The following is a 23,249-nucleotide window of genomic DNA, read 5'->3' as shown; positions in this document are numbered from 1 at the left end:
GCCAATGCAGAAGGCCAGGGAGTGGTACAGTACAAGCAAATCAGATAAGCTGTGAAAGAAATGGAGGCAAAACACTAGTAAAGAGCTGCCACTTTGAAGGGAGCTGGCAGCATGAAGAAGGACACAGGTGCAGTTGACAACTCCTGAGGCAGAGATATGACTGCAGCATACTATGTTGGGACCCCTGCCATAAAGTTCAACCAGCCAAAAACTGGTTAACCCAAGGCTAGAATCATTAGGGAATTGGGGACCTCAATTCAAAAAATAGTGCCCCCCTCCTCCCCAAGGACAACCAGTCTTACGGTCTTCTTCACAGCCCTTGGACTTTAAGTGCAGAAATTAATAGTAATAAGTTATAAAATTTAGTTTTTTACAGGTTGCCTAAAAGATTCCAGCAAGCCTGTCCTGGCATTGTAAAGCTACAAGTGCCATCATTCCCAGACATTCAGGGCCTACTGGCACCTGAAGTCCATCTTTAAGAGAAAATGTAAACAAAACATAGAATGCAGGCACCGAATGTTGAACCCTCATTCACCAATTTAATAATATATGAAGGGGTCACATCTTTTTCTTTCCATGTAGCATCTAGACTCTTGGCAAAAAAAATGGTGCTTCTGCTCCTCACTTTCCATAGGAATAAATTTTGACAAGCTGATTGGTCAGAGCATAGAAACAGCTGCAAAATTCAACATTTGGTTCTGTGGCCTGTCTTTTGCTCAATTTTTTTTACAGGTGGACTACAGGTGTCAGCAGGCTATTAATATCCAAGCATGCTGGCATTTATGGTTTGACAAGTGCCATCATGCCAAGCTGTGTGTTCCCCTGCTATAGTACAGTATCATGCCTCCGCTGGTTCAGCTTGGTGCTGGTTATTGGAAAATTACCAGCACTACATTTTTTCTCTCATTTTACATTAGCAACCTAGGCTCTTAGACCCCTTGCATAGTTTTAACCATGTATAAACATTTTAATTCAATGAAGTCTGCGCTGAACATAGTGATCTGTGCAGAGCTTCCCCTAAGCATCACGGTGATGGCAGGACTGCCATTGGATCTTCTGCAGAACAGAAGCTTGAAATCTGATGGGTATTAACATCAAAAACAGGGTGATCACAAGTTAAAGCCTCCCTGGAATCTTATTATTTGGGTGCATCTTACAGCCAAGGGACTGCACAAACTGCAGGCTATTCCAACCCTGCTGGATCTTTACTACTGCACCCTATGGGACTGAGCAGGCACCCAGTAATTATATTTGGAGCACCCATTGACTATTCACAATGTTTTTGCAAAAAAGGGATAGGTCCATATCTCTGGTGTTTTAAAATACTCATTTTACCTAATTTCTTCTTACTACTATATTATAACCACATGTTTGTGCTTGTTATAATATTTGGATTGCATAATATGTTTATTAAACTTGTTTTTTATATATGCGTTTAGGTCGCTCACACAGTATTTAATTATGTATTTCTTTATTACTAATTGATACATTTATATATGTTGTTTTTTCTTATTTTTGGTTTATTAATATTGCATTTATGCACCGTATTTTCTAGAAAATTGCTTTTAGGTTTGTTTCTCTTGTTATCTTTCCTGGGAGACTACCCAGGGTATACAGCATTACTTCTATTTATGCGTGTATATATTTTATATGTTGGTTTAATATAAAATTATTTTTTGAGTATTGTGTACAAAACACACAGGGGTTGGCCCTAGACAGTGTCTAGTGTTTTTCACAACTTTTTCTTTAGTTATTTTTATCAACACACTTTATTCAGAAGGAAAGACAATAATAGAAACAACAAATATTTATTAATAATTTTGTTTACCAATAATGAGAGAGGAGCCCTGCAGAGATTAATTAACTACATCAAACTGGTAATTATCCATATTTAATTCTCCTAGCTTTTGAAAACTAACCCAGAATGAATGGGGACCCCAGGATTAAATGGGGGCAGTGGCGTAGCTAGGGTCTTTGGAGTTCAGGGCAAGTTGAAGAAAGGTGCCCCCCTCTTTCCCTCCCCTCACACACATACACACAAACACATACTAAAATATATTTGCAAAAAAAATGGGAGAAGTCACATATCAAAGGGGCATGGCCATTGAAAATGGAGCATGCCAACATGACATGCCACCCATTTCTCATTACTCTGGGAAAATTACTTTCCATTCCATAAGCACCTTACCTATATGGTGGTTTCTCACAATGTGTAACCTCTGAAGAAATGTATCCTCCCTGGGATGATGGTGTATTCAGTCAGCATTCACTATTCGTGTAGGTCACATCATCCAGAATATGCCTGTTTGATGTAGGAATATTACCCCTGCATCATCTCTCAGCACACCATCATCTCCCCCTGCATCTTCTCTCTGCCACATCATCGCCTCCCCCTTTGTCAATTCTCAGCACACCGTTACAGATAGACACACACTGATATACACACACTGACACAGATACACATACTAAACACACATACTGACACAGATACACATACACACTGACACACACACTGACACAGATACACACACTGACACAGATACACACACACACTGACACAGTCACACACACTAACACACACACTGACACAGATACACACACTAACACACATACCTCTTTCACACAAATGCAGCCTGCCAAATAAATACATTGCTGGCATCAATTGATTTTAAAATCATCTCCTCCTGTGGCAGTTCGTCCCCCCTGGAAAAAAATAATCCACATCTGGCTGTATATGTGGAAAAGAAGTATCTGAGCACCACATTATAGCTGTTCTTATCTAGAAATGTAATGGCAAGGTTTTCAAAAACACATCTCACATCATAAATTGGGCAAAGGCTAATGCAGCATGAGACCTCAGTGTCATTTTTATGTTCATATTAGTATTATATTCAGTCTTCAAGCCATTTTTTTAATGAGACTCTGACACAGATAAAATAAAACACTTTGAACTCAGTATGTGAAAAGGCAATCCTAATTGCATTCATACAAGCCTTCCCAAAATTTACTAAAACCTATTAAGGTGCCAGATTTGGAATCAATGGCTTAATTATTTCATTGAATCTTTTATAGGCGTCCATATATTTTTTGTGTATTAAAATGTAAATACATTGCAGATATGAATTACATGGGGTGTAGTCTGTCGAAGCTGGATTACTGGCTGAGACAAGATCAGTTTAAAATTGAATCGCAGCGACACCATTTTGCAAAATGGCCGCCTAAGCACCATTTTAGATAAACTCACATTTTAGTACATGTGGCGATAATACCATTAGAACCATGTGAATGCATCTGTGACCATTACCATAGGTTAAAGCGATTCACTAAAAGCCTATTTCATTACTTTACGTATTATAAGGGATATATTCCAGAAATGGCTTTGCAGTATTACATTAAGCAAATGGCCAGGTGACAACTGGCTTGTGTAGATAAGCTTCCTGCATAGTGTTTGCCCACAACGGGTGGTCTAGCTAGAATAAATAAGCAAGCTTCCTGCAATGACACAGGAAAGGTGGGAGGGCCTGCTGACAGGACATGTAGAACTATCTGGCCCAGCATGCTAAAATGTTAGAGACAAATGCACTCATCATCATACACACATTAACTAGCATCCTTATATCAAACCCTGAATACCATATATTTCATATTTACACATAAGGTTCCATAAGAATCAAAATGTATGATTCAAGTTGGTTTAGTTAGTTTAAATGCTGAGAAATAAATGTTTTTGATAACTAAGGTATTATACATGATAAGCAAGGTGTGTTTGGTCTTGTTCTGATGCGTACGTTTTTTACAGCATCCCGGTGTTATCGGTGGAGAGATTGCATCATGCAAACTCAAGTTACGGATCGCAGAATTTACAAGCAACAAAATGTTTAGCTGTTGGAATGTTACAGGAGGCATTATTAGAAAGATTCCCCTGCTGTTAGAGGCAGGGGGAGTCTATTTGAACCAGCCTGTTAAATGTGCGGTAACATATGCTTCTCCTCTGGGAACCAATGACATCAGCAGGAAATTTCTCCTTTGTCCTGTTTTAGTCTGGGGGGGATAAATGCATGTGTCCGAATACTGGTTAGGGAGTCCATGCTGAAGGTTGTATGAACTCAGGGTCTCTAGTCTGAGGTCTATCTCTGGGTCCGGAGGCGCAGCGTATGTATACTGTACTTGGGTCTGTAATATTTCCTTTTATGCCTAAATTGTGTATGTATCAATGGCGTGTAACTGACTGTACTTTTACCTGAATAATACTTGTGCATTGGAACCACAGATTCCACTCCTGTCTTTATTTGCGGTCAGACTGCGTACACAAATTAGCGCTATTCTTAGAGGTTTATAGGAAGGATATTTAGAAGGTATAGGCAGGGGTATATAAAGGCTCTGATTCAGTTTCGTTAGTTGGGGGCTCGTAATGAAGTCACTTACCTGCTCACACGGTATATACGGTAATCGATATTTCAGCAAAGGGTGGAGTTGCCACATGCAGGATTTGCCTGGAACCACTTTGTGCTGAAAGATCACTATCCGTCTCCGTGTGAATTAAGGAAGCTGACAAGAATCCAGGGACAAGATAGGAAAAAGTTTGTTTTCCTCTGTTGATAGAACCTTGCGTTTAGAGGGGTGCCACAGTATTGCGTACGCGGTTAAAATGCATTTTTGCATATGCAGTTAAAAAGTCATTATACGGTTGTGTGGTAGTCGCATTAATGTGTATGCGGATGGTCGCACAATAGCGTATACGCACTTCCTGTTCTGTTGCCATGTGTTTGAACAAAGCCATTGAGGTTTACATTTTTTTTTATTATCAATATCTGGGTTAAATGTGTATTTTTCTGCGCAGGAAAAAAGTGTGTAACAGTGAATACTTGTTGAACAAAGTTAAGGGTATTGTATGATCCTTAAGGGCTAAGTGCAAGGGTTAGCCTAGCTGCTCGGTAAGCAGCTTTACCGTTCTATACACAGTAGCAGGTGTACATGTTGTCTTTGTTGTATAGAGGTGCGTGAGAGTGGCCGACATATAAACTCTCATAGGTCTGGAAGTTACCTTACTAAAGCTTATCCGGGTGTGGAAGTTGCCTGTTTCAAATCTTATCCAGGTGTGGAAGTTGCCTTACTAAATCTTTTCCAGGTGTGTGGGCGCCGCCAACTTAAAATCGTCCACAGGTAAGTGAAAGTGTCTTGATTGTCTTTCACCAGTTTACATTTTTATTGAAAAGCGTAGGAGTTGTCTCAGAATGGGAGCCACGCAAACAGTAGAGATGTTAGGCAATGTTGTACTGCTAATGGAGGCTCCGATTGGATCAGCCCATTGTATTATGCATACTAAGTACAGTACTTATGCAATAGGGTATTGTGATTTATGGTTTAATATGACGAGCAAGAGTGTTAGACCATTTCCCAGAATTGGTAGTTTTGACAAAAGTGTGTTAGACAATGTCCAGGATCACATCAGTATGGTGCGATCCCGAGAGAAAAAGATTAAGTATTTTGAATGTTTAAAACTGGCAGCATGAAGGGGATGCTTGGCTTAAGAATGTGCAAACGACGCAAACTAGCGTTGTGAGCGCATTGCCAGAAAATACATCCGCGATGCTGAGTTGCAATACGGACGAGCCACAAATTGGTGCGCACATGCAGCAAGGTAGCATCGTGGAGAGTATTGCCAGCAGTTCACGCTCACCTCCCCCACCTTATGGGGATGGAGGTGCAAGTACAGTTACCAAAAATACCCATAAAAATGTAACAAGTAATTTGTACCTCCTCTTAAGTAACCATAAAGAAAATGTTTATGATGTAGATGATGAGACTATTGTAATGTCTGCCATTTCCCATGCTGTGCAAATGATAGATGCTGCATCACCACAATCACGTGTGGTACCGCCATCTCCATCGGTAACAGCAAGGGAAGTGTTAATACACTCTGAACCCATTGAGGAAGTTGTTAATACCATACGTAGCAGCAGCAGATTAAACCCCCAGCCAGGTAACCAGGTCAGAGGTAGCAACGCTGCCGGTCTGCATCCCATTCAGACAATAACTGTTCCGAATGGAAATGCGGATGCAAACGGTGTAGTGCCCATGAGGGAAGTAGTAATGCATTGTCCATGGACAAGGGAAGAACTAAGGGCCTGATTCAGACCCACTCGCGAGCGGCTGTCCGCTCGCAAGTGGGTCGATGGTCTGCATTGAGGGAGCTCCGTCGTGCGCATGCGCCTGACGCGATGAGCGAAGGACTTTCCTTCGCTCGTTGTGTCTGATCAAAGGGGGCGTGCTGTCGATGTTGATTGATAGCACGCCCCCTTTGGTGGGCGTGCCTACCTGACGGGGGCGTTCCCAAGGGAACGCCTACCGTCAGAAACCGGCCCACTGACATCACTAGTGATGTCAGTGGGAGTGATTTTGGCTCTGATAGAGCCAAAATCACTCCAGGCCTTGCGGTTGAAAACCTCAACTGCAGGCTCCGGCTCGCAGTGGAGATGGTCGCGATGGTCACGACCATTGCGGCCATCAAACTACACACTCGTATAGGCTGTGGGTGGTGACACACAGCTATACGAGCGTCCAGGAGGACGCTCTATAATTATGGAGGGCGGCCCTCATTCAGAGCGTGTGCTCTGCTCAGAGCGTACGGCTCTGAATGAGGGCCTAAATTCCATCATAAATGATTTCCCTGATCCAAAAAAGGAACTAGACAAATGTCAAAGATTTTTGAGAAATTTGGGTAGTTCTCATGAGCCCACTAATAAAGATTGGCGTGTGGTGTTAAGGACCTGTCTACCACGCAATACCGACGTGACAAAATTTATCACGGATTGTGTATTGGATGGCGACATTCCCTTAACAGACCAAGTAAACCAAGGTAACATTTCCCGCATTGTGACTCAATTGGGTATATATTTTCCAGTAGTAGTTAACTGGAACAAAATCTTCACAATCAAACAAAAGGAGAGTGAAACTGCAGAAGACTATTGCGACAGGGCTCTGCAGGCTATCGCCCAGTACACTGGGATAGAAGATATTAAAGATAGCATTCAGCACAGGGGAATGATAGTCACGATATTGATGGATGGTTTAAAAGAGAATTTAAAAACTCGGGTTCAGACCTCACAGCCTGGCTGGAGGGGGCTTACAATAGATAACCTAATAGAGTCTGCCATAGAACATGACAAAAACATCTCTAAAAAGAGGGAGACCCAGAGCAAAAAATTAATGGCTGTCAGTATACAAGCATTGGAGGGAATGACGGTAACATCACAGCCAACAGACACGCTTGCACTTGCACACACACTCATGTCAGAACAAGTTGCTCTCACTAACCCCACTCAACAACAAACACAACTCTATCCCACAAAGCCAATGCAACCACAGGTCCCAGGATATCCACCTGCTTCTTATCCCCCACAATACCCTTACCCTCCCTATCCTTACCCATATCCAACACCTTTACCCTCTGCTCAAACTTCACAACAACACATGCTTTCACCTGAATCACGGACATGTTTTAATTGCAAACAAACAGGACACTTAAGTAGAAACTGTACAGTAATAAGAGTATGGACCCCACATCAGGGCAAACCTAGATATCCCCATAAGGGTTATGTACAGAGGCCAGCAAATGTTCAGCAAGCAGCAGCTCCAATTGTAGCCGTAAATGCTTTATTGGAGAATGGTAGCCAACGCTAGGGGTCAGATCATACCTGTAGTCTACAGATAGTCAGGTTACCGGGAAGTACTAGGGAAGAACCGGTCTTGATGGTTGATGTAGCTGGTACTGAATATCCTTTTCTTGTATACACAGGGGCGATCAAGTCAGTGATGAAATCTCCCGTTAATTTACAGGTGACCAACGAGACAATACCAACAATGGGTGTGACAGGTAAAGTGGAACGTTATCCTTTAACAAAGTCTGCAGAGGTTAGTATTGGGCCATTGCATACCAGACATTCTTTTCTCCTGGCTGCCGCAACTCCTACTAACCTGCTGGGCAGAGACTTGTTATGTAAAATGGGATGTGTCATATATTGCACCCCTGATGGTGTATTTTTAGATATCCCAGAGAGAATGGTATACGAGGTGCGGGATATGTTAGACACACCTCAAAGGATAATGTATCACTCTACCGTTTTAAAAGAAAATCCATCAAAAGTAGATGAAATGTTGTCCCAAAATCCAGATTCCCTTTGGACAAAAGATGGACAGGACACTGGATTAATGGCAAACGTAAGCCCAGTAATGGTAAACTTAAAAGGCGGCAGGCAAGCTCCAAAAATTCCCCAGTGCCCACTAAAACAGGAAGTAGAACTAGGGGTGTTTCCAATAATTGAGCGATTATTGCAACAGGGAATTTTAGTTCGTACAGCTAGTGTAGCCAACAGTCCCATCTTTCCAGTAAAGAAGAGTGGTGGGAGGGGTTATAGGCTTGTGCAAGACCTTAGAGGTGTTAATAAGGTAGTAGATAGCCAATTCCCTGTAGTGCCAAATCCAGCTGTCATCCTGATGCAGATCCCACCAAATGCAACCCATTTCACTGTCATTGACCTCTGTTCTGCTTTCTTCTCTGTGCCTCTCCACCCTGACTGTCAGTATCTATTCGCATTCACATACAGAGGTGTGCAATATACATGGACACGATTGCCCCAATGTTTCATAGACAGCCCCAGTATTTTCTACCAGGCATTGCATGACTGTTTACAAGCTTTTCAACCTGCCAATGGATCAGTTCTAATTCAATATGTGGACGATTTATTGCTATTTTCTGACTCTTTTATGTCATGTGTGAATGATACTAAACTTTTGTTACTTCATCTCTCACATACAGGACACAAAGTGACTAAGGACAAGTTACAGCCGTGCCAGCCCAGAGTAAAATATTTGGGACACTGCCTAACCCAGGGGTTACAACATCTCACAAATGATAGAATCCAGGCCATACAAAACATGACACTGCCGCAGAATCAACAGCAAATTCGTACCTTCTTGGGAATGTGTGGATATTGCCGAATGTGGATCCCAGGTTTATCTATTTTGGCCTTGGCTTTACAGGAACTAGTCTCTTCCTCAAAGCTCAATCGCGTCATACACACTGAGGAATCAGAACAGGCTTTTCTTAATCTTAAGGATAGTCTGACAAAAGCTCCTGCATTGGGAATACCCGATTATGAAAAACATTTTGATTTATATTGTATGGAAGCCGATGGTTGTGCTGCAGGTGTCCTTACACAAAAACATGGTGATGCCAGTAGGCCCGTAGCATACTACAGTGCCCAATTAGACACGGTAGCAAGATCACTCCCCACCTGTTTGAGAAGTGTAGCAGCCACCGCTTTATTGGTGAGTAAAAGTGAGGATGTAGTATTGGGCCATGATATGATAGTCTACACTCCCCATGCTGTATCTGCTCTGTTGAACTCAGCTCAAACCAGACACGTCTCCTCGGCTAGGTTCACCAAATGGGAACTAGCTCTAATCGCTCCTGCAAATATTACTGTCAAACATTGCAGTACGCTGAATTCAGCAACATACCTACCATATGTGCAACATGATGTACAAAGGGTGGAAGGAGAAGAGTTGCTGGTGGGAGGTGAGTTCGGCAGACATGATGATACTCATGATTGTATGACATATCTGAATCAGACCTTTACTGCTAGGCCTGACATACATAACACACCTTTAGAGAATTTGGATGAAACTTTCTATATGGATGGGAGTTATCATAGACAAACAGACGCAGGTGAATTATGTACAGGTTATGCTGTTGTAAATGACACAGACATCATGGAAGCTAAACCTCTCGGTCCTCCTCACTCAGCCCAGGTGGTAGAGTTAGTAGCACTGACTAGAGCATGTGAACTGGCAGCAGGCAAATCTGCTAACATTTACACTGACTCGAGGTACGCGTTCGGGGTGGTGCACGATTTTGGGGCTCTATGGCGACTGAGAAATTTTATGACAGCAGCAGGCACACCAGTTGCACATTCCCGACACATAAAACATCTCTTAGAAGCAATCCAACTGCGCAAAGCAGTGGCAGTAATTAAATGCAAAGCCCACACATGTGAGGATGACCCGGTGTCACTGGGCAACAACAGAGCCGATGAAGCTGCAAAATGGGCAGCAGGGTTAAAAATGTCTTCCCCAATTGAAACAATTATGTGATTCCAAACCATTGATATTCTGAAATTAATTGAGATGCAAAATTTGTGTTCAATTCAGGAAAAATCCATTTGGAAGTCCAAGGGGTGTGGGCAAGAGTCCTCCGGGCTCTGGAGGGATGGACAATGTAAGCCAGTAGCCCCCAAGGCATATTACCCCAGCCTGGCTGAGGCAGCACACGGCCTAACTCACCTAGGTAAACAGGGTATGTGCAAGTTGGTGAGGGCATACTGGTGCGCACCAGGTTTTTCTTCACAAGCAGAGAAGATAGCAATGTCCTGTCTGACCTGCTTGAGAAAGAACATAGGGAAAGTGATCCCTACCGAACCGTCCCACATTCCACCGACTGATGGACCTTTCCAGGTGATACAAATTGATTTCATCCAATTACCACCCTGCAGGAACCTTAAGTATGTATTAGTGTGCACAGATGTATTTTCCAATTGGGTTGAGGCCTACCCAGTGACCACTAATACTGCTGCGTTTGCTGCCAAGAAAATAGTTCAGGAATTTGTATGCAGGTACGGTATCCCTAGAATCATCGAGAGTGATAGGGATACCCATTTCAAAGGTGATGTTTTTCAAAATATGTGTAAGCTGATGGGTATTAATAGCCAACTTCATACCCCCTACCGACCGCAAGCCAGTGCCAAGGTGGAGAGAATGAACGGGACTATTAAAAATAAATTAAGTAAAATTATGGCAGAAACTGGACTAGGATGGCCAGAAGCATTATCTTTGGTCCTACATAGCATAAGGACCACTCCTAGACCTCCTCTGAATCTGTCCCCATTTAAAATACTATTCGGCAGACAACCTCATTTGATTATAAGTCCCCAGGAAGACTTGAAGGGTAACAACGAGGTAACTGTAAAGAATCTTATATCAATGAGTAGGCAGTTAAAGCAACAGCAACAGAAACTGAAATTGTTGTCCCATGATATGCCTGAAACTAACTGTCATGATGTTGAACCAGGAGAATATGTAATGATCAGAAATTTCTTGCATTCAGGTTGTTTGACTGAAAGGTAGGAAGGTCCATACCAGGTGCTGCTGATGAGTACTACATCTTTGAAGGTGGCTGAGAGAGATACCTGGGTCCATTCCACTCACTGCAAAAAGGTCAATCAACCAGTGGAGAAACAAGGTTGGGACAAGGCTGATAGTGTGGACCTGTCGCTCGCGAGCTTGTTCCGGGAGGATTGAAAAGGTCATAGTGAGATACCTGAACCGAGAGAAATTTTTGCAAGACTTGTTGTTAATATGGACAAGCCTGCTGTGTTCATTCTCATATTCTCTTTTAGAGTGTTCACCATCCTGGTCGGTTCGGGAATATCCAGTTTCAGTGATGGGGGACCGATTGAGGAAACGGGAACTGATGGCGGTGCTGATGGAGTGGAGAAAGGAGGAGTGCAATGACAATCAGGGGAGTGTCTTTCCAATCTTAGTACTGTTATTGTTAAAGGAGCTGTCATTCCGGATACTCGGGGAAGGTGTGGAGGGTTATCGTCTGAGGATTCCTGTATTTGTGAGCTTTGTGGGTCCCTAGTTGATGAGAACTGTATCTACCGGTGGCAACCTAAATATAATTCGTACTGGGGTGGGTATCCTCTAGAGGATTATCATAGCATGGTAGGCAAAGTGTTAAATCAAACTGATTGCTGGGTGTGTTCACATGTGCCACAGGGACAGCATAATGTAGGGTTGATGCCATTTCCGCTGAATATCACGGAAATTTTAGAATTACAAAAAGGGAAAACATTGGATGGAAAATTCCTCTCATCCAAACCACCTTATTTCAAACTCTATCAATCCAAGTAGATAGATCACTTTTGTGTTTAAACATAACCAACCCCAATAAACCCGGAGGTTGGGAAATGATGGGGAATAATCAGACGATGACCTTCTCACAAAGAGCTGATAATGAGTCCATAACTATGATCTGTTACGCTCAATTAAATCCAGTAAGAAACATTTTAGGTACTGGTATACATTGAGTTCCACCAAAGAAATGATTGGTAAAGTACCAGATGGTCATTGTGCTAAAATAATACAACCAGAAACTTGCATATACCAGATGGAAGAGCCTGAGATAGGATTGAACACCTCAGACAATGTAAAGTCTCAAATTCCCCATCAAGACTGCTGTTATAAGTCTCGTGCATTCCCACACCTGTCACATGATCTTCCAAGATCCGCGGTGTGCATATAATACTAGTTTTATGTCCCCACCTAGAGACACATTATTGATGAATTAAGAACCACCTTGTGCCATCCCATAATAACACTAAATATATGTAAATGTAAGCCTAAATTAAATTTTAATAGCAGAGTGTGATAGCATGTTGTTCGCTATCAAAGGGTGGACTGTCGAAGCTGGATTACTGGCTGAGACAAGATCAGTTTAAAATTGAATTGCAGCGACACCATTTTGTGAAATGGCTACCTAAGCGCCATTTTAGATAAACTCACATTTTAGTACATGTGGCGATAATACCATTAGAACCATGTGAATGCATCTGTGACCATTACCATAGGTTACAGCGATTCACTAAAAGCCTATTTCATTACTTTACGTATTATAAGGGATATATTCCAGAAATGGCTTTGCAGTATTACATTAAGCAAGTGGCCAGGTGACAACTGGCTTGTGTAGATAAGCTTCCTGCATAGTGTTTGCCCACAATGGGTGGTCTGGCTAGAATAAATAAGCAAGCTTCCTGCAATGACACAGGAAAGGTGGGAGGGCCTGCTGACAGGACATGCAGAACTATCTGGCTCAGCATGCTAAAATGTTAGAGACAAATGCACTCATCATCATACACACATTAACTAGCATCCTTATATCAAACCCTGAATACCCACACATTTCATATTTACACATAAGGTTCCAAAAGCATCAAAATATATGATTCAAGTTGGTTTAGTTAGTTTAAATGCTGAGAAATAAAGGTTTTTGATAACTAAGGTATTATACATGATAAGCAAGGTGTGTTTGGTCTTGTTCTGATACGTACGTTTTTTACAGCATCCCGGTGTTATCAGTGGAGAGATCGCATCATGCAAACTCAAGTTACGGATCGCAGAACTTACAAGCAACAAAATGTTTCGCTGTTGGAATGTTACAGGAGGCGTTATTAGAGAGATTCCCCTGCTGTTAGAGGCAGGGGGAGTCTATTTGAACCAGCCTGTTAAATGTGCGGTAACATATACTTCTCCTCTGGGAACCAATGACATCAGCAGGAAATTTCTCCTTTGTCCTATTTTAGTCTGTGGGGGATAAATACATGTGTCCGAATACTGGTTAGGGAGTCTATGCTGAAGGTTGTATGAACTCAGGGTCTCTAGTCTGAGGTCTATCTCTGGGTCCGGAGGCGCAGCGTAAGTATACTGTACTTGGGTCTGTAATATTTCCATTCACACCTAAATTGTGTATGTATCAATTGCATGTTTCATGTGTGTTGGAACCACAGATTCCACTACTGTCTTTATTTGCTGTCAGACTGCGTACACAAATTAGCGTTATTCTTAGAGGTTTATAGGAAGGATATTTAGAAGGTATAGGCAGGGGTATATAAAGGTTCTGATCCAGTTTCGTTAAGTCATAATCCTGTTGTGCAGGATGCCGGGACTCAAAATGCCAGCACCAGAATCCTGACACCAGTCAAAATTCTGGCACTGGCATCCTGACTGCTGGTGGAAAGCACTGGTAGTTTAGGTTAGGTTTAGGCACTAGGGCAAGGGTTGCCAATAGGCACTGGGGGGGTTAGACACTAGGGTGAAGTAGGTTTAGGCTGTAGGGGAGTTAGGTTTAGTAACAAGGGTTCGGATACCTACCAACAGGTGTCAGTATCCTAATCCAGTTGGGATGCTAGCATTGGGTTTCTGACTGACATGATCCCAAGTGCCGACATCCCGTACCCAACCTTAGTTCCCCACCTTGACATTGTACAGTTGGTTAAACATATTTGGCACTTTATCAAAGGTGCCATCTCCATAGATGGTATATTTGTTCAATTTAAGCATTGGATCTCTGTCACCTAAAACAGGAATTTTATCTGGATTATCAACACCTGATTTGTGAAGAATCAATTGACTATATCAGTGGTTCCCAATCTGCTTTTAATCACGGCACCCTAGTGCATCAGAATCATTTTCACGGCACCCCTAAGCCAAAAGTTTGGCATTGAGTAATTCAGAAAAAAATGCAGTGAAATAGTAAAGTGAAGTAAATTGTGCTTACCTGTCATCCTTAGGATTGGTTATATAGTGGTGGACAGGTTTGTGCTTCTGTTTGTGCACATATTTACATTACATTGAGCATAAAGAATTTGATTTGGTGCTAGACCACCAACCTGAGGCACCCCTGCATGTGTCTTGTGGCACCCCAGGGTGCGTGGTGCACAGTTTGGGAACCACTGGACTATACTGTTCAGGCATGTCAAATGTGATGGTTTTTAGATTAGGCAAATTACTGTTTGTTCTGAGATAGAGACTACTTGCGAGAGAAAATTATCTGGGCATATGGGCCAATATATCATTGTTTGACCCTGACAACAAATTTTCCATCACATTATGAGGAGTAGCACTTACTGCTCTCATGTCTTGCCTCATTTTGCTTTTGGCAACATTTGCTGCTGCTTTTTGAGGACAGGAGTCATGACAGTGTTCTGTTGGTTTATGAACTATGTTGCCATCTTTTGTATTTATAATTGCATTGCACTTTATAGAGTGATTCTGTCTTCATCTCAAAGTCACCACTCCATTGAAAGCTAGATACTAAAACCGCAAGTAAATCATAACTTTGTATTTCTTCAGGCTTCTTGAAAACTTCATTGTTTGTGCAACAAAAGAGCCCATGTGGGGATATTGGGCCTGATTCAGACCCACTCGCGAGCGGCTGTCCGCTCGCAAGTGGGTCGATGTTATGGACTGAGCATGCGCACGACGGAGGGAGCTCCGTCGTGCGCATGCACCAGACGCGACGAGCGAAGGAAAGTCCTTCGCTCGTTGTGTCCGATCAAAGGGGGCGTGCTGTCAATGTTGATTGACAGCATGCTCCCTTTGGTGGGCGTGCCGGGGGCGTGCCTCCCTGATGGGGGCGTTCCCACGGGAACGCCTCCCGTCAGAAGCCGGCCCACTGACATCACTAGTGATGTCAGTGGGAGTGATTTTGGCTCTGATAGAGCCAAAATCACTCCGGAGCTTGCGGTTGAAAACCTCAACCGCAGGCTCCGGCTCGCAAATTCGATGGTCGCGATGGTCTCGACCATCGCGACCATCACAATGCACGCTCGTATAGCCTGTGGGTGGTGACCCACAGCTATACGAGCGTCCAGGAGGACGCTCCATGAAAATGGAGCCCGGCCCTCATTCAGACCGTGCGCTCTGCTCAGAGCGTACGGCTCTGAATGAGGGCCATAGTGTTCGTTGATCACTCAGACATAGTGTTATTTTAAAAAGTCAAAAAGTTTTATTTATCCAGCAGGTTTGTACACAGCATGGTATGTAACACAATAGTAAATATCAACAAGAACTTCAATCAGTCCAATAAAGTCCAGTGGCGAGGCATAGACTGACGATGAGTCAATGTAGGGTGAAACAGGAATGTAGCAACACTTCACTGCTGCAGCAGGTTCCACAATAGATGGCACAAGCTAAAGTTCAAATGATTCCACTCAAATGGGTATCATAAAGTTTCTCTAGCAGAGCTTCACCTCTTAGCTTAGGGACTGTGACTGACTAACTTGACCCTCCACGGTAGACCTTATTATCCCTCTCCTAATCCTAGCTCATGTTTCCCCCTTAAGCTGGGTACACACTTACAGATATATTGGCCAATGTATTGATTGGCCAGTATATCTTGTGCCCGTTAGCCAGTGTGTACCAACGATATGTCTGTGAACTACGTTATTCGCTGACATATGGCATTGGCTGTGCTGCTCAGCCGATGGACAGACATATCTGCAGACATATCTGACCATCAGCAAGTGTGTACAGGCGATCTGCAGACCACCCAAACACATGCAGCAGCATCCATGGGGAGGGGGTGGCTGCTCTTAACTATCTCTTTACACTGCACTTTTCTTACTATGGCAGTGCCCTGGGTTGGCTTAGTTGGGCTATTTTGGGGGTATCCTGTGCTCTGGATTTGAGTCCTAGTATGATAGGGACCTACCCTAAAGAGGTTACCTGGATATGTTAAGTAGGCCCATAATCTTGGCCATGATTATGCTAAAAACCTCTATTGATTGCAAAATTTTATTTATTGCAGTTATATATTATCAGTAATTTGGAGTTGTGCACATGAGATTTGTCTGTTTCTGTGCCTGCAATTAGTCTCATCAGGTAGCATCTCCCATTATATATATATTCAGGGTGTGCAGTCCAGGAATCATTCCCATAGAAGGGACAATGGTGTCTGGGTTCCTATAAACAATGGGATGTGTGATCAGATTACATGCAGCTCAGAGATAACCTGTTGACTAGTTATCCTATTAAAACTAGGATAGGGGACTGCTTACAATAGGCTACTTTAAACATATAAAAAAACATTTAAACAAAGAAGCCATTGGCCTATAATGACTCCTATTACCAATTACACTATACATTGAACACAGTATTTCCAAATAAACTACACATACTACATATTTCACTATAACACAAACTACATATTCCAAATGTAGAGATACAGTAAAAATATATACATTTATACTACTAATTTACTAAATATACTTACCTTGTGTGGACCTTTTTTTCTGTGTGAGCAATTTTCTGTGTGGGCAATGTTCCATGTTAATATGTTTGTTTGTGAGCATTATTCCATGTGGGCATTTTTCTGTGTGAGGAATTTTCTGTGTGGGTAATTTTCCATGTGGGGATTTTTCCATGTACGCATTTTTGTTGTGCGCATTTATGACAATGGGGTTATTTCTGAGTGTAATTTTCCTGTGGGCTTTTTTCATGTTATTTTAAAGAACCATGGTAAGAATACCCCTACCTGCTCACTGTATATTGTATATTCTGTAGGAGAAGGCAGATGTAATTCCAAATTATTCAGTAGACAGCAGCAGAGTACAATATTGGCCACTTTGAATGGTGAATATAGCAAAATCACACCAGAATTGTTAAGACACCTGAACCAACTTTGTAAAAGGCCAAAAGTGTGTCATATCAATGATCTAGTGGTTTTGTGTGCATCATTACACTTATGCTCAGTAGCAGTATCCAGAAGCAACAATGGAGTAAGAAGCCAGGAGCAAAAGTCATAGCCAAAATCACATGTAAGGCCACAAAACAATAGCAGTTGAATGATATACCAACAATAATATTTAAAGCTGTTTTGTCTGTAAGGGAACACATTAATGTGTACATACCCAGAGGCCATCCCTCTAGCAAACTTATCATAGAAGGATGAATGTTTGAGGATGGGGGCATTGTGGCAGGACCTAGGATAGCCTATTACAACACTAATTAGATTTGTTTTTGCATAACACACCACCTATACATTTGTAGAATAGACATAGTGCCTATTTAGATATATCTCCTCCCTATTCTTAGGTGGCCTTAGGCCAATGTGTATGCAGTCTATAGCTCCATGAACATTATGCATACGTGTAAGCCTATAAAAGCTACCTTGATCCTGGCTAGGGAAGCAGAAACAGGTGTAGGAGTGGGTCTTCAGGGCTGCCATGAACTGTGTCAGATAATAGAAGATTACTTGTTAGATTCCAACTACCCTAGCTGTGACAGACTGAAAGTTCCCAGTGGCAAAAAAGTGCAAAATAACAAGCAGCTTTTGCAGACCTAATACCATACCAGGCAGTGTTTGGCTCAAACTGAGTTTTCACAAGGTCATACAGGTTTATTAAGTTGTTATGGTTGAGGCGGATCATCTTTATGATCTCACCTTCAGACACTGCATTGTCCATGAAAGTTGAAATTTGCCTCATTCTGAGATGAGAACTTGGCGGGAAAATCTGAGCCAAAGTAGAACTAGCCATCTTTACTCAAAGCTACAATTAATTTAAAATAACAATTTAGTTAAAATAATACAATATATTAAATATATATAGGCTTGCCATTCTATCCCTTTAATCTGGCACACCTATGATATACTGTACATAGGTTTTGTGGCTGATTAAAGCCAGGCCTGAATGCCTGAATTCAGCCACAGAACCTGTGTAATTCATATGTGTTCTAGATTAAAGGGATTTTATGGTAAGTCTGAAAATAGGTAAGGATGGGGGTAAGTATCCCCTCTAAGGACAAAATGTTTTACTGGACACTGTCTGCTTCTTCAGACACTTTGAGAATAAATTAGGTATTTTGGAGTTATATAGGATAGTAAAACCAGAATAATAATGATGGATAGATCTGGCATAGGGATGTAATCAATGCTATCTGTCACTGGATACTAAAGTTTATACTCTTTAATAATAAATTATGGATTCCAATAGCAGAAAGGCTTCATTATATGATACATGTGCTCAGTAAATAAACTTATTAAGTCTGAAAACAGGTATCCAAATATGTATTAAAAGAGTAGTGCATTACTGTTCAGACTCCAGTCTTCCTGTTCTCCAGGGAGGCTTCATGCTTTGACCCAAGATGGCCAGCAAGCTAACTACTGAATATGTGCAGGGGCCATCTTGATTTTACTGTGTGAGAGTGACATGGGGTGAGTCTATTCTACTTGAGACATGGCTTTTACGTGATATAAAGCTGTTCAGCATCCCTGCACTGCTACCAATTTATAGCTTACACTAAATGGCTTTTGAGCTATATACAATCCAACTTTGCTTAAGCTCTTCTCCATTACCAGGGCAGCACAGCTGGTATAATGGTTAGCATTACTGCCTCACTGCACTAAGGTCATGGGTTCAACTCTAGCAATGGCTCTATTTGTATGGAGTTTGTATATTCTCTGTGTGCTTGCATGGATTTCTTCCAGGTTTTCTGGTTTCCTTTTACACACCAAAAATATTCTGACATGTGTCATGATCCTGAAAGCAGGAATTCCCAACAGCGGCAGGTAAGTGATCTAACCCTCCCCTCTCCCCCCCTAAACCAAACCCATCTTTAGGGGTGCCTAACCCTAACCAGCCCCTGGGGATGCCAAACACTAACCACACTTACTGCTCCCTAAACCTAACCCTCCCGTGGGGGTGCCTTACCCTAACCTCTCCCTGGGGGTGCCTAACCCTAACCTCCCATACCAAAACCTAACACTAACCCCACTTCCTGCCCTAAATCTAACCCTCCCCCCCTGCTGCAAAGAGGATGGGTGCCCTGGAATTATTGTACCTCATTCGGGCATGCATCATCCTGAATTGCAGCATCAAAATTATGATAGGCGTCTGTATTTTTATGCCTATCATAAATCCTTTGCCGCCATTCTGCAGTGTGGATTGTGACCGGGGGCAATCCCATTTGAAAATATAGTGATTAGAATAGGTTAAGTTATACAAATGCAAATATCTTTCACTTAATATTTGACTGTACTAAATATCGGCACCTTTTCCCTCTAGAAACAGGATGTTCTTCTACCTTAATCACTGGTATAGTGTAACTGTCCTACGAGGACTTTGTATCACCAGACAATTCCATTCCAAATATTTCATAGACCTAGGAGACACTAACCTGGCCACATGATCTGCAGCAGTTTCGGTGAGTACTAATAGCTTTTTTCATAGTATTAGCACCAATAAAAAAAACATACAAAATGAAAACATTTCAACAATTTATATATTAGAATTTTGGATTATATTTCAAGAAAGATGAGAACAAATAGTCATCATATAATGTAGAGTACTTTGATTTATATACACTTTACCTATTTTGCATTATATGAGCTGTCTGCATGATTAAATAATGCCTGAGTGCTATAGAAGGTAAGGATATCTCAATTATATTGTTGGATATTAAAAGCTTTTGAAGGAATCTTCCAGCCAACGGCAGCTGCTCCTAAAAAAAATTCACTTTGACAGCAGTAAGAACCATCAATTGCTTATAATCTGTGAGACTACTCTCAACTTTTGTATCAAGTAACTCACAGGAACCAATTACAAATCCTTCATCGGTGAGGGTCTTTCTTACAAAACTTTCATCATAATCAAGAAAATGCAGCCTTTCATTACCAACAGTGTAATATGTGGTATTTAAGCCCCCAAAGACAATAAGATGTCCCCCAGGTTTAAGCAGCTTTGACATCTTCCTCAGGTTTCTGATGTATTCTTGTTGGTCCTGACTAACAACATCCAGCACCCACGCTGTGAGCAGACAGTCGGCTTGTGGTAACAGCATCGGATCCGTGAGGTTTTCTTTGCTGAACTCAATTTTCACAATGCATTTAATGGTTTCCTTTAACTTTTCTTCCTTTTCCTGTTCTTTGACACTAAAAAACAAACCATTATATTATATAATAATATATTTAACTAACATTGCAGAATTATGTTTCACTTCAGTTGTTTATACCTCATCCACAAAAACAAATCATCTCAAAGAGCATAAATACTTTTATTGTAAATATCAATACATTTTGTATGAATTCTCTACCTGTTTAAGTGTCTTTATGTGTAAGGAATCTTAATTAATGTTTTCTTCCATGGATTGCAATTGGAACTGTTGAATATGGAAAATACCAGCCACCAACTAGGAAAAAATCACTATTATCTAACTTTTTGATCTTCATTCAATACTAAAAAAGAGTTTTCCTTTAAGTTGTGTTTTTGTTATGATTAATATTCATTTGACTCATCCTCTATGTTCTTATATGTTTTACCACTTTCCTGGTGTGGTCGCATCCTTCTGACTATGGGGTCTATTTACTAAGCAGTGTTAGAAGTGAAAAGTGAAGAGTGAAAAGTGATAAGGTGCCAGCCAATCAGCTCCTAACTGCCATCTCACAGGCTGTGTTTGAAAAATGACAGTTGGGAGCTAATTGGCTGGCACCTTATCAATTTTCACTCTTCACTTCTCCTAACACTGCTTAGTAAATAGACCCCTAACTAACCTAATCTCCCTCCCCTCAGGCTGTCTTGAGACAAACTACACCAAAACACCATGGGAGGTACTTATATTGGACCCAAAATATGCAATATATATATATATATATATATATATATGTTGTTAGAATATAGTTGACAACTCTGTTTCTGCCCCACAATCCACTCCTTCCCCTACCTTCCACTCTGTCTGAACCCCCAGCTGCTCTGCCATAGCTCAGTCATTGCAGCTTCATCCCCCTCTGCTTCTCCATCCCTCCTCCCTGGCTTCCATACTTACCTTATTCATGGCAACTGATCATCTTCTTCTAGGTCTATCCCATCTCTCTTCTACTGTGTGCACACTGAGGAGATGGGACAGACATTCTGATATATATATATATATATATATATATATATATATATAATCAATATGATGTGTGTAAAATATGTTAAAGCTAATACAGTAGTTTTTTGAAACTATAATATTATTTTTTCAAAAAATTTCCCCAAAATGTTTGATTTTGTTTCTATCACATCATGTAAATAATAGCTATTTACTATAAACTTTTTGTATTTTTGTTAAAAAATACATATATATTGAATCAAGTTTAAGCAGCTATTATTATTGACATAATTTGATAATAAAAAAATCTATAATTTTGGTGACATTTTTGTAAATATATTACCCAGTAAAGTGGTTAAAATTATATTTTACCTGATGCCTTCCAGCCCGGTAACAATCTGAGATGCATGGCTCCAATCAAAAGCCCCAGTGCGGGTGTTCACCCATTTGTTGAGTTCCATAATACAGGACTCTCTTAATTTTAGTATAGTGATCTCTTTAAAATATTCACTGATAACAAAAAGTTGATGAACGATGGATCCGACACTGATGTCAATCATAGTTTCTCCTTTTATACGACCTGCAGGGAAGATTCAGATAAGAAGAAATGTAACATTCTATATAGTTACAGTGTGTTAACAGTAAAGAAAGATAATGTGTTTCCCAGCATTGGTCACATAGTGGAATGGATTTCATGATTTATGTGTCATGGCATAATACTGGGTGCCTTCATCTATGCCAATGAAATAATTGCTGCCAATTGCTATGGTTCCCAAGCCTGCTGCCATTTCTATGCTGTGTACATGGAAATGTCTATAGCTAATATCTCTCTGTGAGCAGTTTCACCTGTTTCACCTGTTCCCATTATGCACAGCAAAGGAAAAATGTCGTTATCCCTGTACAATTTAAAGTCACCCATTTTTTAATTTAGAATAACCATGTTATATATCTGGGGCAACAATTTATCCTGAATACACACCTGTTACTAATGCACTATGAAGCTTCTCCATTACAAATACCACTGTCTCATCTCTGAATGCACTTTCTGCCTCAAAGTAACTTTGAAGGTGGTCCCTTGAATCCATCCCATGCACATGATAAAGCTTAAACTTGGGTCTGGCTTCCATTCTCTTGTCTTCTGTCACACAGGACGGGATGAGTCTCTGATCTGTATCTATAGCCGTATAGTAATATGTATGGCTGTTCTCTTTATATACAGTAGAATAATAAAGTTATTTACTCTCATTGGAATATTCTTATACATAGTTGACTTTAAATGTATCACTACGTGCAGAGATCTTATCGGACAATTATTAATGATGATTAAATATTTGACCTAACCAGGTGATAATGTCACACTGCTACAATGTGATATGAATCATCAATATTTTGATTTGATTCTATATATGTTTAACCCTCTACACTCTTAGTAAGCTTATGCAGATCCATTAGCTATTTGTCTTTAAATAAAAATAAACATAATCTGAGTGGATACTACCGGTTATAGCACCTTTTTTCCATTTATTATGATTATTATTATTATTATTATTATTATATTTTATTTATATGACATCACAAAGTTTGCCCAGTGCCTGAGAACCAGTTTTATGAAGTGGCATTTACCGTATATTTATTAAACTAATGATGGACTAAAAATAGAAGAAGCAGCATTTAATGTATTCATCTTCCAGATACTGCAATGTGTTCTGATCTGACCGGGATGTTTCCTGCAATAAAAGTAAAGGGAGAACAAGTGTAATTATTTT

General features: G+C 41.0%; 1 protein-coding gene and 1 pseudogene across 1 annotated transcript; both read right to left on the bottom strand.

Annotated features, from left to right (window-relative positions):
- Positions 1 to 929: 929 nt before the first annotated feature.
- Positions 930 to 14,988, bottom strand: LOC148509654 (uncharacterized; annotated as a pseudogene).
- A 641-nt stretch (positions 14,989 to 15,629) lies between these two features.
- On the bottom strand, positions 15,630 to 22,610 carry LOC148509653 (nicotinamide N-methyltransferase-like). The gene is made up of 4 exons (XM_088442931.1): positions 22,463 to 22,610; positions 21,856 to 22,063; positions 20,134 to 20,548; positions 15,630 to 15,809 (listed from the first exon to the last, which is right to left on the bottom strand). Exons 1-4 carry the CDS (start codon positions 22,608 to 22,610, stop codon positions 15,630 to 15,632), a joined length of 951 nt encoding a protein of 316 aa, XP_088299057.1.
- Between the last annotated feature and the right edge of the window lie 639 nt (positions 22,611 to 23,249).

Source organism: Taudactylus pleione, unplaced genomic scaffold (assembly GCF_031769625.1).
Source record: "Taudactylus pleione unplaced genomic scaffold, aTauple2 ptg000318l, whole genome shotgun sequence".
Lineage (NCBI taxonomy): Eukaryota > Metazoa > Chordata > Amphibia > Anura > Myobatrachidae > Taudactylus > Taudactylus pleione.
The sequence above is the reverse complement of the archived record's forward strand: the minus strand, read 5'-3'. Positions and strand labels throughout refer to the sequence as shown.

Coding starts and splice junctions, on each gene's coding strand:
- LOC148509653 (XM_088442931.1), bottom strand. CDS start 22,610: ATGGAAGCCAGACCCAAGTTTAAGCTTTATCATGTGCATGGGATGGAT. Junction 22,064..22,462: donor TCATAGTGCATTAGTAACAG/GTGTGTATTCAG, acceptor TCTTCCCTGCAG/GTCGTATAAAAGGAGAAACT. Junction 15,810..20,133: donor TGGTTCTTACTGCTGTCAAA/GTGAATTTTTTT, acceptor TTTGAACTTTAG/CTTGTGCCATCTATTGTGGA.